The sequence below is a fragment of the Dermatophagoides farinae genome, chromosome 1 (assembly GCF_024713945.1).
Source record: "Dermatophagoides farinae isolate YC_2012a chromosome 1, ASM2471394v1, whole genome shotgun sequence".
In the NCBI taxonomy this organism is placed as follows: domain Eukaryota; kingdom Metazoa; phylum Arthropoda; class Arachnida; order Sarcoptiformes; family Pyroglyphidae; genus Dermatophagoides; species Dermatophagoides farinae.
In genome coordinates this window covers 13,346-26,819 of record NC_134677.1, presented here as the reverse complement: position 1 = coordinate 26,819, position 13,474 = coordinate 13,346, and the positions used below count along the sequence as shown (strand labels likewise).

Below are 13,474 nucleotides of genomic sequence, written 5' to 3'. Positions count from 1 at the left end.
TTGTAAAATTTTTATGAAAACCGCGCTTGTTTTTCATTTTCATTTCATTATCGAAATATTAGTAGTGTAACATTAAAATTAAACTAGTAGACTAGTAGATGTTCTGGTTTTTCATTGACTTTGCGACGCTTGCGTATCTTGTGCATGTATTTTTGATGAGACTTAATAAACGGTATAAATATAGCTACAATTACCACCACCACACCACTATCAAAAACACTATGATCAGATAGCGGACCCGAGAAAAACAAAAATGCAAAGGTGCGGCACACGCTACTTGAATATCGAATTCGAAATGGAATGTACCAAGTATTTGGAGGGGACAGGGGATACACCATCACTTCATTATTCACTCTACACACACACACACACATTGAACTGGTTGGAACCGACTAACTTGACAGGAAAAAACAAAACCAAAGCAGCGGCTATAGCAAGTAGAACCTATCTATACAAAAATAGAATATGGCAATATATTCACGAACTAGCGCAGCACCAGATTCTCTTAGTTTCCGTGTACGTTATACGTAATCGCCCACTTGAGTTGAATGTGTGTCTGTGTTGTTGGAACAGTCGAATAATTGACATACACGCAAACACCATATATTCAATGTATGTATTCAAATAACAATGATAATCTGTTGTGTTGAGATTGTTTGTCGTTTTTGTTGTTTTTTCATTCAATTTTTCCTAGTGGTAGTGTCGAGTACGACAATGACGATGACGACGACATTGGTCCATTCGTTTGTTCCAACAACAACAACAACAACAACAGCAACTTCATCATCATCATCATCATCATCATCAGGTCAAATATTCTGCATGGAACAGTGAAAATAGCCTGATTTGGCTTGCCTATACTACGGGATCCGAGGAAATTGAAAAAATTCTTTGCCTGAATGAAAATCAACAAATCATCATGCTGATTGATTGCATTCGATGAATTTGATTACATGTTAACAGTAGTTGTTGCCTTTTCGTCTGATTTCGGATTCGTTCGCGATATGGGTAGATGATCGTAAGTTATATTTTGCTATTCATTCATTCATTCATTAAGCCGAGGTTTTTTGTTCTTCCACAGAATTCTCATTTTGACAACAAGTGACACAACGAATTCTTTCATTCAAATTGCACAACAACGAACAAGGATCCATTATTGATGTATCGAACAACAATAACAACAACAAATCGACTAACAAACACACACGGAAAAAAGAGTGTTTATCTGGTGTTAAATGTGATGTGTGTATGTGTGTGCGTGTGTGTGTGAGTGTTTGAAACGACGAATGTATGAGCCAGAATAAAAAAGAATTTTCGAAACAAATCTTCGTCCCACGAATTGATCGTCTACTTGTTTTAGTGTGTGAATATGCCACAAATATTCAAATGAGTGTTGTTTGTTGTTGAAGAACTTTTTTCGATCAAATTGACTAACGGACTTGTTCTAGTTTGGTGTGCATACCTAATTTTTCAGTTTTTGTTTTTGTTTTTGTTTAGCCACATTCGAATCGAAATAGCTCAGATCAAAACAAAACAAAAAAGCATGTGATGTTCTTGTTTCATTGATTCAATCAATGTAATAATATAATATAATGATATAATATATCTAATTATATTTTCCTCTTATTCTCAATAATCCATAATCCACCAAAAACACGTGTTTGCCGTGTTTATTTCGAAAAATAAAATTTTCATTCATTCATTCATTCATTCATTCATTCATTCATTCATTCATTCATTCATTTCTCTGTTCGACACAACATCATTATTTGTCGGTAAGTACGAATTTTTTGTTTCAAAAATGTGTGAGAACATTATGAAAACGACATGCTTCCAGACAGCAATAATAGAAACTATAGGATTACATCAATGATGAGAGAAGGGTAGAGTAGAAAAAGCACCTCGATGACATTTGCCAACTACCTCAAGGTTGTATGTGTGTGTTATGGATAAACGAATGAAATGGATATATGTGACCGCACCTTGCATGTATGTATGTGGCCCGAATATGCCACAGTAGTGAATATATGATGGCTGTTTCATTCTGTTTGATTGGATTGACGAAGAAGAAGTAGAAAACAGAAAACATGGAGCATGTGAGGAAGTTTCAGTCGGTGGTGGGCGTCCGGGTTCCAAATGTTCTTGTTTTATGCTTACTGGCTTGTCTTGATGACGTTCCTTTCATTTTATGGTTGAAAGATGATTTTTGATTTTGTTATTCATTCATTTGGGTTCATATTCGTATTCTGTTTCGCATGTGTGTGTGTGTGTGTGGTAGTTGGACCTTTATTCTAAATGATCCAACACACACACACACACACACATAGCGGTTTGGTGCTATATAAACACGAATGAAACCAAATTGACGAATCAATCCATGTTTGGCCAAACACTGCAATATAACTGCCCATAAATTGAAAAGAAAAATTAAAGGTTCTGCTAGCATTTAGTTGCTTCTTTTTTTTCCGTATGATGATGAATGTGATGGTGGATTGGGTTTATTTATTTGTTTTATTCGGCATCTCCGCATCATCTATTACAACAAATGGTTTGGTACGGTAGTGGTAAAAAAATGGTGAGCTTCTGGTCTTTCTCATGGACATCATCAACATCATTATATCCTCATCACTTGTAATCATCTCAATTCAAAAAAAATCGGCGCAAACTCCCATTGCTCGAATATTTATATATGAAATCGATCGACCAAAGAATTAATCAAACATGCATGCATGTGTATGGCTGTATGTATGTCGTATAAGTTGACTAGGGACCTCATCATCAGCCTATATAGTTCCTTGAACTATGGATCCTTTGGCGTGTGTTAGAAATCGAAACTGCTAGCTATAGAATATGGCCAAGTTTGTTCCAAATGTTTTCCGACAATTATGTTTAACGAACGAACAAGAAAAAGACATTGTTTCGAGTCTAAAAAGCGACCACCGCCTCCTTTCGGTTGGATCAAACCATACTGCCAGCATTTTTTTCAAATTGTATATATGACCTGTTTCGATGATTCTGGATTCTAGTGTTGTTAGGCTACGAATAACCACTACTATCGGCATCGCTCGAATCGTTGTTCCTATTTGTTTTCTCGATCATTATTCAGTCACTTTCACTATACCCCCACTGTCTTGCTTTTTTGCTTATTTGTTTGTTCGACATTTGGTCAGAAGAAGAAAAAAAGAATCCTAGAACCCTAAAGTCGGCTGTGGCGTGTGTCTGCTTTCCTTCTGGTGTTTATGATGATGAGGATGTTGTTGATGTTGCACATCAATACTATAGTTATATCAGGTTGATGAGAATGATGATGATGATGATCATCATCATTGCCACCGCCACGAAGACAACAACCACCACCACCAACAACATCATCCACTCGATTCTATGGGCACAACAATAATTTTTTTCCCTTTCTTGAAATTTTTTTTATTCATTCATCTCATTGATTGAATTTTTTTTTTGTTTTTTCTGTAGCCACAAATTTTTAATTTTTACTTTTTGATTATTATTTATAATAACATAATAACATGATGTCGTCGATGATGATGAAGATGTATGGCCAGAAAAAAGACCTCAAGAATAACAGAATCTAAATCGACCGACGCCCATTCAGCTATAGCTAACTGACTAACTAACTAACTAACTAACTAATCATCAAATTCAAACTCTTTTTCTGTTTGTATATATTTTATTTGTCTCTATGTGTGTATGTTATATTCACTAAATTAAATAACGAACTAAACAACAAGCAAACGATAATGAGAATATTTTTATCAATGAAATTTTTTTTTTTTTTTTTTTGATTGAATGAAAAGATGATGAACACGTTTTGAATCGATTGTTTTCTAACTTTTTTTTCGTTTTTCCTCTGTCCCGGTGGGTGTGTGTGCGTCGGTGTATGTCGTTGTCTGTTTAGGTTCTGTTGTTTGTTTCGATACAAGTGATTCATTCATTCATTCATTCATTCATCCTCATTATGTTCATCGATTGATCATCATTATCATCACAAGTGACTTCGTACAAATCCACCCGATTCGAAATACACACACATTGATTCATTAGTTTATTTTTATCGATCGACACTACAGTGATTAATTCTTCAAGATTAATATTCAATATTCAATATTCAATCTTCAACGACATCGATATCGATTCTCTTGGAACATTTATGTTGATTGGTTGATTTATATCGATTCGACGTTCGACAAACACTACGACCATTACGACTATAACACATATCTGTGGCGCGATGGGTTGTGCTATGTCCGCTGAAGAGCGGGCAGCTCTTGCACGCTCAAAACAAATCGAAAAGAATCTCAAAGAAGATGGTATACAAGCGGCCAAAGATATCAAACTTTTGTTACTTGGTAAGTGACTAACCTTTGACTTTACTTTGGTCGCTAACATTTATTTTTCTTTTTCATTTTACAGGTGCTGGCGAAAGTGGGAAATCGACCATTGTCAAGCAAATGAAGTGAGTATGATGGTGATGGTGATGGTGAAACATTTTTCATAACACGTTTTTTTGTTTTTTCGTTTCGTTTTTGTTTCATGCACACCATTCATTGGCTAGAATCATTCATGATTCTGGTTTCACCACCGAAGATGTAAAACAATACAAGCCAGTCGTCTATTCGAATACTATCCAATCGACGGTTGCAATTTTACGTGCAATGCCTAATCTTGGTATATCATTTGGTGGACCGGACCGTGAATCCGATGCTAAAATGGTATTCGATGTTGTGTCGCGGATGGAAGATACCGAACCATTTTCCGACGAACTATTAGCCGCAATGAAAAGGCTGTGGTTAGATCCGGGCGTTCAAGAATGTTTTGGCCGATCAAACGAATATCAACTCAACGATTCTGCCAAATAGTACGTGCACATTGAGTAACTGAGTAACATGATATATACGATATATGATATGTTTGTGTTTGTGTTTCATTTTCAAATAGTTTTCTAGACGATCTTGACCGTCTAGGCAAAAAAGATTATATGCCAACACAACAAGATATACTGAGAACACGAGTGAAAACCACCGGCATTGTTGAGGTTCATTTTTCATTTAAAAATTTAAACTTTAAATTATTCGATGTCGGTGGTCAACGTTCCGAAAGAAAGAAATGGATCCATTGTTTCGAAGATGTAACGGCCATCATATTCTGTGTGGCCATGTCCGAATATGACCAAGTATTACATGAAGATGAAACAACGGTATGTGTGATCTATTCGACATTCGATTCCGATTAAATGTTTTTTTCCCCAATCATTACAGAATCGGATGCAAGAATCGTTGAAATTGTTCGATTCTATATGTAACAACAAATGGTTCACCGATACATCGATAATATTGTTTTTAAACAAAAAAGATTTGTTTGAAGAGAAAATTAAAAAATCCCCATTAACAATATGTTTTCCTGAATATACAGGTATGTAATAGTGTGATTCCAAATCAGCACATAATATTCATCATATATCTATGTAGTTTATATTTGATTCGATTATTGATGATGCGCGTTCATGTGTTATGTTATGTTATGTTATGTTGTGTTGTTGTCCCTGTTTATCTGTTCACATAATCCTTAGTTTCCATTCCAAATGACATCTTTATTGTCTTTTTTGTTGTTGTTGTTGTTGTTGTCTTGTTCGGTTCGAATTCAAGAGAGCGAGAGAGAGAGAGAGAGATTTCTTGATTGAATTTTATTTTTTGAAATTTAAATCAAAAAACTCCCCGAACACACGATAAACCAGGGACAAGCAAGCAAAATGATAAGAAATGCGTGTTTTTTTAGTAGGTCACTACTACCATACAGACTCGAACAAGAACAAGAATAGCCAGATAGATTCTCTTTTTTTGTGGAATTGGGTTTTTTCCATCTAAAGCACCACTAATCAAATGACGTAAATGCGCACACCATTCTATATTGTTGTTTGGTTGAACCTTTTTTTCCAACTACACATCATCATGATCAACGAAATGATAGAAAACACATAGACTCAATAGACTAGAGTGTGTGGCTTATATAACGAATATTGTTGTTATTTGTTATGATTATGATTCAATTGGTTTGAATGTCTATTTATAGTACTTCTAGTCTGTCTAGGTTTTTGTTTAGCTTATTTTTGCTTTCTCTCCCATCCTGAAACGGACGGATGGATGGCCAGTAGTAAAACTTGCTCTCTGCCTTCCTTCCTGATTGGTTCAATCATTCAATTCAAGGTTGCGAAATAGAAAAAACCAATGTTTTGCATGAATCATCCGATGGAATTCAATTGGACAATTATTAATTAATTGACGTGATTTTTATTTTAAAAACAGGCGCTCAGGAATATGGCGAAGCGGCAGCTTATATTCAAGCGCAATTCGAAGCCAAGAACAAATCGACAACAAAAGAAATCTATTGCCATATGACCTGTGCAACTGATACCACCAATATACAGTTTGTATTCGATGCTGTTACCGATGTTATCATTGCCAATAATCTACGTGGATGTGGATTGTACTAGTCACAGACACACACACACACACAACAAATGTTTATCAATCAATCACAATGATCAGTGACCAACATTGTCCATTGATCGGTACACACTAAGATACATAGGATACACTCCCACCAATATTAATTTTTCTATCTTTTCTTTTTCGTTCTCTCTGCCTATTTTTCTGTGTTTCTGAATAATAATTGTAATGATAATGATGATCATCATATCCACGGTTGATTGATTGATCATTGATTGTTATTATTGTTGTTATTCTGTGCAACGTTCTCCAAATACAATTGACACACACACCTTCACTACCATGAAGTTGATTGATCTATGTCGCAATGCGATTGATACGTCATACACACACACACACACACATCATTATCATGATCGTCGGGAAAACATCCAAAATCAAAAATTCGACAAACATACTCTGTCAATCTTCATTTTTTGCATCGTTTTGAATCGAAAACAACAACATTTTGGGTCTATGGAATTATGAAAAAACAAAACACCCAAAGATTTTTTAGGTCCACATCATCATATCCACCATGTTCATGATATGCAATGATTTTGATTTATATAAAATAATCTCTATAAATATTTTAAAACAACAAAATAAACTGTATATTGACACACACACACACACACACACACACAATATGGCATACATTTCTGTCTTGTTCTGCTTATTATTATCATTATTTTATTCTTGAAAATCAAATTTTTTCACTCGACATTAGTGAAAACAACAACAACAACCCAATTGAATGAACACTAATGAAACAAACAAACAAAACATTCTAGTAATTAACAAACGATACTCAGCTGAAGTTTCAGTTGAGTCGTTTTTCTCCACCCGATTGATTATGAATGGAAACAATTTTACCCGAACGCAAAACACACACACGTTCATTTATACATTTGCCCCTTCCTCCCGCACACACACACACAAAAATCACACACCGAAAACCGGATGCTGAGTTGTTATTGTGACAAAAAAATATAGGTCCTTTTTCCTTTTTCTCTCTGGTCTTCACATTCAATTCATCCATCAAATGAATTTGCGTTTTCCATTTTGTTCCGTTTTTCGTTGTTGTTGTTGTTGTTGTTGTTCATTAATGTTCATCCCATTATATTTTATTCATCGCTCTCATTCATTCATTCTGCATGCTTTATACAAACAAGGACACGAACACAACAATTTTGAGAATCAAGGAATCCGTAATCCATTCTATTGCTATAGAGGTGAACATCCAACATCCAATTTCCCTCCAATTACCCTTTTTATTCGGTTCTTTACCATTTTCTTCTGCCACCCTCACCACCTCATCATGTGAAGCATTATTTTTCATATTAATAATTTCTTTGTTTTTTTGTTGTCTGCCATTTCACTTGTTTGGTTTCATGTCCATGTGTTGTGTACTACAAAATTGAATCGACCACAACCAACACCAACAACCCGAATCATCATCATCGAGTATGATAAAAAACAACAACAACAACAACAGCTTAACCTGTTTCTGTATCTAATCTAATCTAATCTATTATTTATGTAATTTAATTCATTTTTTCAAATTTTCACCATCATAATCATCTTCATCATCCACCACCACCACCACCACAACAACAACAACAACAACAACAATAAGCAACGACCAAAAACCACCAATTACACTAAATTGACACATACAAAAAATAACGACGATGATCATCGATGAATGGTATTTTTTTGTTCGATGGTCATCACTTGTTCACCCACTTGTCATTATATCGTATACCATGAACGCAATTTATAAATTTTGAATGAAGAATGGATAATTATTTGAAAATTAAATAATAAAATAAAATAAAATTGAAACAAACGACCAATTTATCACTCAATTAGGCAGAGCAGTGATTAGATTGTAGAAAACGTATGCCAACGCCACATTCAATGCACAAATTAATAGAAAGACAAATTGTTTCGTGAACCATATCTATGAGGAACAAATGAAAACAAAATCAACAATGAGCCACAACATTCACACTGAGATCACTTACGCCAATTCTTTTCATTTTCTGTTTCAATTGATTTTCGGGCCGTAATTTTCGTTCGCGCGCCTCATGAGCTAGATGGGCAACATTTTCACGGCACCAATCGTTTGTCAATTTCAATTGTTCAGCGGCATTGGAAGCAATGTATTCGGCTGGTAACGATGCTTTTCGTTGGTGAACAGCAAGATTATTGGCGGATGAATTTCTTCGTAGTTCTTGTATTTTCGATTCGACCAATAATTTTTCGCCAAGTTTCGCTGCAAATGTTTCAATCTCTGATGTTTGTACATTTTCATTCAATGGTATGTCAGTCGTCATCATTGAATCCAGTCTGATTGGGTTTAGCTCATTTCGATTATTAGTGGCAATTGGTTCGAAACAATTTTGCTTGTCGTTCATGTCGAATTCTGGAAAAAATGCCAATCAAATGATTGTTTGAAACAATGCAAAAATTCCGATACCTTCTATATCAACACAAGGCGATTGGTCGCCAATTTTATTTTTTCTATTTCCAAGAATTTTGCTCGTAACCGATTTATATTGATCACAATGATCGGTGAATGCTTGCGAAAAATGTTGATCACCACCACCACCAGCAGCAGCATTGGAGCTATTCAATTCAGACATTGGTTTGGCTGTAAAAGTATCTGGTACTTGCAATTCATTCATTTGTCTTTTATTATCCACCAATACGGTGTTGCATTGACCCATTGCTTTGGGAGATTTGGGAGAAAGTAGATTCTTTGAGCTATCATCGAAAGACAATGTTTTCGTATTGTATTTTGAACTGTAAATGTAAGAATGGATAATCATTTTCTTTATATTTACTAGGAACTGCTATATTACATACAAATTGATAAATGTCCGAATTGGCGATGGTTCTCGCGATGGTGTCCGTGATGAGCCCGGTCGAAGATTTACCGATGAAGATCGAGAAAGTTGGGGCCGAGTAAAATTTGGACTATTCATATCTGTCAACGGCAATGGAGATGTTGGACGACTTGTGTACGGACGTTGTATACCACCACCAGGCGGAACAACTCGTGTTGGTGATAGCGAACGCCTATCTCGAACTCTATTCTTGTCGATGACAGCATAATCATTATAATTCAAACCAGTCAAGCCACCCGATGTCGGAGATGACGATGATAGATTCTCCATGCTAAATCTTGAATGAAGTTTTGGTGGCGGCGGCCTTGCCGGTGGTGTTCTGTCCTGTGCGAATCTCACTTGATGTATGGATGAATCGTTAAAGTCAAAATTTAATTTTTCTCTCTGCAAAAATGAATTGAAAATAAATTCATGACAATTTGTCACCAAAAAAAAAACAAACAAAAAAACTTACACTACTATATTTGGGATCACGTCTTGTTGCAATCGCAGCGGTAATTGGCGAAGAAATTTGCGACGATTGATATCCATCCAACGATGGCTTGGCCATCAATGTTGGATTGAATTTAGACTGGTATGGATTATAATGAACATTGATCAATTTGAGATGATCATAATGAGGACGGACATTCATTCGATTCAAGCCGATAGCCGATGACGATGATGGTGAAAAATTCATTCCACTTGCTCCACATGGATTAGGGCTGAATCGAGTTAATGGACCAGCCATCGCTGCAAACAATAGGGATGGTTGATTATTGATCAATGTTGTCGGTTGCCGAATTCCTTGTTGTTGTTGTTTTTGTTGTTGTTGGAAATCATCACCAAAAACGTCAGGGTGATTTTGATAATCTAGCAGTCCGCCATCATGATAACCTTGGTTATTTGGCAGATAAAATTGCTGTTCTGCAGGATAGTTTTGTAAATATTGCTGCTGATGCCCTTGATTAGGTGAATAATTGTGAGCTGTAATCAATGGATTTGTTTGTGGATTTGGCTGTGAAAAGTTCAAATTGTTGAAACCCGTACGAATCAATGGTTGTAGATTATTGTTTGGATTTTGTATATATAAAGCTATCAATAAAGATGTGTTAGACGAAACGTGAAATGTAACCATTCAAATCATACCAGGAATATGTTCTTCCGAATAATTGGTTCTATTGCGATGGGAAAAGGTAGGACTACCATATCCTATAGAATGTAAAATTGATTGATTCAACAAAACAAAACAAAACAGAAGAAAGCGAAAAACAAAAAACAATTGACAAAACCATACCTTGTTGTTGATGGTGATATGATGATTGATGATTGTATGGTGATTCTTGTGAATCAAATCTCGAAGTACTCAACGAACGTTTCCTACGCGGTGGAGCCGAGGGTTCATGATGGTGGTAAAAATTCATCGTTTCTTTTTAAACAATAAAAAACAATAATGAGCCGTGGTTATTGTAATAAATTTAGGATATACTAAAGTATTACAATTGTAGATACAAAGATCATCATCATCATCAGGTTATATATTTCGCTATTGTTTTTGCGGCCAAGTTTTTAGAAGAAAAAAAACATGTCTTGTTGATAAGAATTTCTCATTTTATTCACGGTGAATAGGATTATTTGGCTAAAAATATAACAACACTTGTGGCAGGAATCCAATTTAGAATTTAGAATAAAAAAGTAAAGCGAATGAATGAAGATTTTTCATTGGTGAATTCATGTAAGGAATTTGAAATGTTAATTAAAAGAAAATTCCGTACACTTGTTTAAATGTCACACGGTGTGTTGTTCAATAACAATCCATCACAATTTGATCCGATAACAATTTCGATGTATGAATAATGTCGTCCAACAGTGATAACTGTGGACTATTCAAAGATTGATTTACGTGGATCTTGTTCATTTGTTCTTCGAATCGTGATGATGATGTTAACAGTGGATAGATGCCATCGTGTTTAGAATCGGGATATTTATCCATAATTATAACCAAATCGTTTCGATATCTGCCAAGAAATTGCATGATTTCCATTTCAACTTGACAAGAAATGAATGAATTCTCACCAAATAAACCGAATAACGATGCAAAGAGATTTGTATCGATTATCAATTGAGAGAATTGCGGCGAATCACGCAGCTCTTGTTTGCATATGATCAATTCGATCAGATTCAACAACACCAACAGCAATTCAGTATCGTTTTCATCTGAAAAAATTTGACAAACTAAACGTAACACAAGTTTTTGCTGCGGCAAATCAATGCTGAATTTCGAAAGAATTTGTTTCATGTTTGCGAAAAATTGCTGTCGAAATTCCAAATCCAATTGATCAAATTGGAGAAATGATTGTTCGAAAAATGTATCACCAAGGAAATTCGTATTCAGAACGATTGATGAATGATTTGATGAATGATTCGATGAATCAAAGCAGTAATGAGCCATGAAAAGGGTTGATAGAATGTTGGCACGACAATTTGCTTCCAAATCGATCGTTCTAAGCAGATAGGCATGTTCGCCGGATAGAAATTCATTGAGCTCTTGAGTTTGCTCATCTTCCAAGATTATGTGAAAGATCAGTTCAATGATAATGTCGACAATTTCGTCATCGTCATCTTTATCGACATTAATCAGATGATTGAGCCAAATGGGAAGAAATTTTGGAAAATCAAATTTTTTTCGTTTGCGAAAAATATCAACGATTGATTGTAGAATCGATTTTCGAACCACGGGATAATTGCAATAGATTTGCAGATAAATGTCTTGGATTCTGCGGTCAGCATCGTAATTTTGAATGATCAATCTCTCAAAAAATGATAATAACAAATTGAGATGTTTCTTGTTGTTTGCTATGTTATTGTTATTAACGTTAATAACGTTCTCAAGCAATGGGACTAATTGATGACATTCAGTTGATGGTTGCAATTTGTTCAACTGTTGAAGGCAGATGGTCTGCAATCGGATCATTGGAATATTCTCAAGCAAGACTCGTTCTTCGTCCGATAGGTTGGCCAGTCCATTCGAATCATGATGACCGAGCAAATGCATTAGATAATGGCCAATAAAAGAATGGGATTTTCCACGATACATTTCTATATCCACACATTTTGAATGGGAATTTGACAAGGAAATTAAAAATGTCGAATAAGCAAAACAGTCTTGTTGTTTTAGCAATTTTTCCTTCAATAAAGCGATTAGATATTCTGTTTTATTTGCATAATTTTTCAGGGATGAAATCAATTCGATTAATTTGATTGATTGTTTCAGGAGATCGTCATCGAATCGATCACAGTTGACTAAAAAAACTTCAAATGACAAGAATATCTGAAATCGATGAAAAAATTCATTCCGATCCGGTAACAAATCAATTATATTGCAGACAATTTTTGGTAAATTGAATTTCAGATTGGCAAATTTATATGCGACAATTTCTTGCAATCTGGTCTGATCAAACTCCAATGATAAACCGATAATGTTGGCCAAAAGTAAATGAATTTCTTTTTGAATGAAACGGGTTTGACAGTCATAATCGAACAGATTTTCGATGAAAAATGAACCATTTTCTGGTGTAAGAAAATGAGTGATTAGAAATTGTTTGCCAGTTTGATGATGACAAATACTGTTGAATAATGAAAAGAGCGCAATGTTCAACATGTGGTGTTGGCTCAATTTATCTTTGTAATTTGTTGCAATTATTTTCAACACTAATTCAATGAGATTTTGGTTAGATTGTTTCAAATAAATCTGGAATATGAGTTCGCGATTCAACAATGGCTTGCATATTCGCAATACAATGACCACATTATCGATTTTCAATTCGAAATCATCATCGCAGATGAAACTTTTCCATTCCAAATGACTGTCGATCAATGAGAGCAAGTTTTCATTGGTGGTGACCAGATTTTCGAGAAATTTCTCATCAAATTCATTCAAAAGCGAGCAGAATTTTTCAATCAAAGTATCATCGTGATTATCTTTCAATTCACTTGCAATGATTGTGTTCAAGGCGGTGGATACTTTTTGATTTAATAATAATTCGGAATCATCCATCATTAAAAAAAAAATTCAAA

At 35.0% G+C, this 13,474-nt stretch overlaps 3 protein-coding genes across 10 annotated transcripts; 1 reads left to right on the top strand and 2 right to left on the bottom strand.

Annotated features, from left to right (window-relative positions):
- Positions 1-586: 586 nt before the first annotated feature.
- Positions 587-8,355, top strand: Galphao (G protein alpha o subunit). 6 transcript variants are annotated; one of them, XM_075730568.1, is made up of 10 exons: positions 587-612; positions 695-1,018; positions 1,082-1,217; positions 1,310-1,775; positions 3,917-4,367; positions 4,432-4,474; positions 4,574-4,876; positions 4,957-5,215; positions 5,277-5,430; positions 6,321-8,355. In XM_075730568.1, exons 5-10 carry the CDS (start codon positions 4,250-4,252, stop codon positions 6,506-6,508), a joined length of 1,065 nt encoding a protein of 354 aa, XP_075586683.1. In that variant the 5' UTR covers positions 587-612; positions 695-1,018; positions 1,082-1,217; positions 1,310-1,775; positions 3,917-4,249; the 3' UTR covers positions 6,509-8,355. The 6 variants fall into 6 exon arrangements, with proteins under 6 accessions (XP_075586683.1, XP_075586689.1, XP_075586680.1 ...); XM_075730574.1 differs by having other exon boundaries at positions 1,082-1,576; positions 3,942-4,367; XM_075730565.1 differs by having other exon boundaries at positions 1,082-1,775.
- On the bottom strand, positions 8,262-13,469 carry LOC124493045 (uncharacterized). 3 transcript variants are annotated; one of them, XM_075730561.1, is made up of 9 exons: positions 11,173-13,469; positions 10,898-11,053; positions 10,695-10,826; positions 10,547-10,609; positions 9,873-10,492; positions 9,378-9,802; positions 8,989-9,275; positions 8,534-8,934; positions 8,262-8,469 (listed from the first exon to the last, which is right to left on the bottom strand). In XM_075730561.1, the coding sequence occupies exons 3-9, from the start codon at positions 10,819-10,821 to the stop codon at positions 8,371-8,373; spliced, it is 2,022 nt and encodes a 673-aa protein (XP_075586676.1). In that variant the 5' UTR covers positions 10,822-10,826; positions 10,898-11,053; positions 11,173-13,469; the 3' UTR covers positions 8,262-8,370. The 3 variants fall into 3 exon arrangements, with proteins under 3 accessions (XP_075586676.1, XP_075586669.1, XP_046912048.2); XM_075730554.1 differs by having other exon boundaries at positions 10,898-11,428; XM_047056092.2 differs by having other exon boundaries at positions 8,989-9,314; positions 10,898-11,362.
- Positions 10,991-13,470, bottom strand: LOC124493043 (uncharacterized). Its single transcript, XM_047056090.2, has one exon. The coding sequence runs from the start codon at positions 13,455-13,457 to the stop codon at positions 11,202-11,204; it is 2,256 nt and encodes a 751-aa protein (XP_046912046.2). The 5' UTR covers positions 13,458-13,470; the 3' UTR covers positions 10,991-11,201.
- Positions 13,471-13,474: the final 4 nt, after the last annotated feature.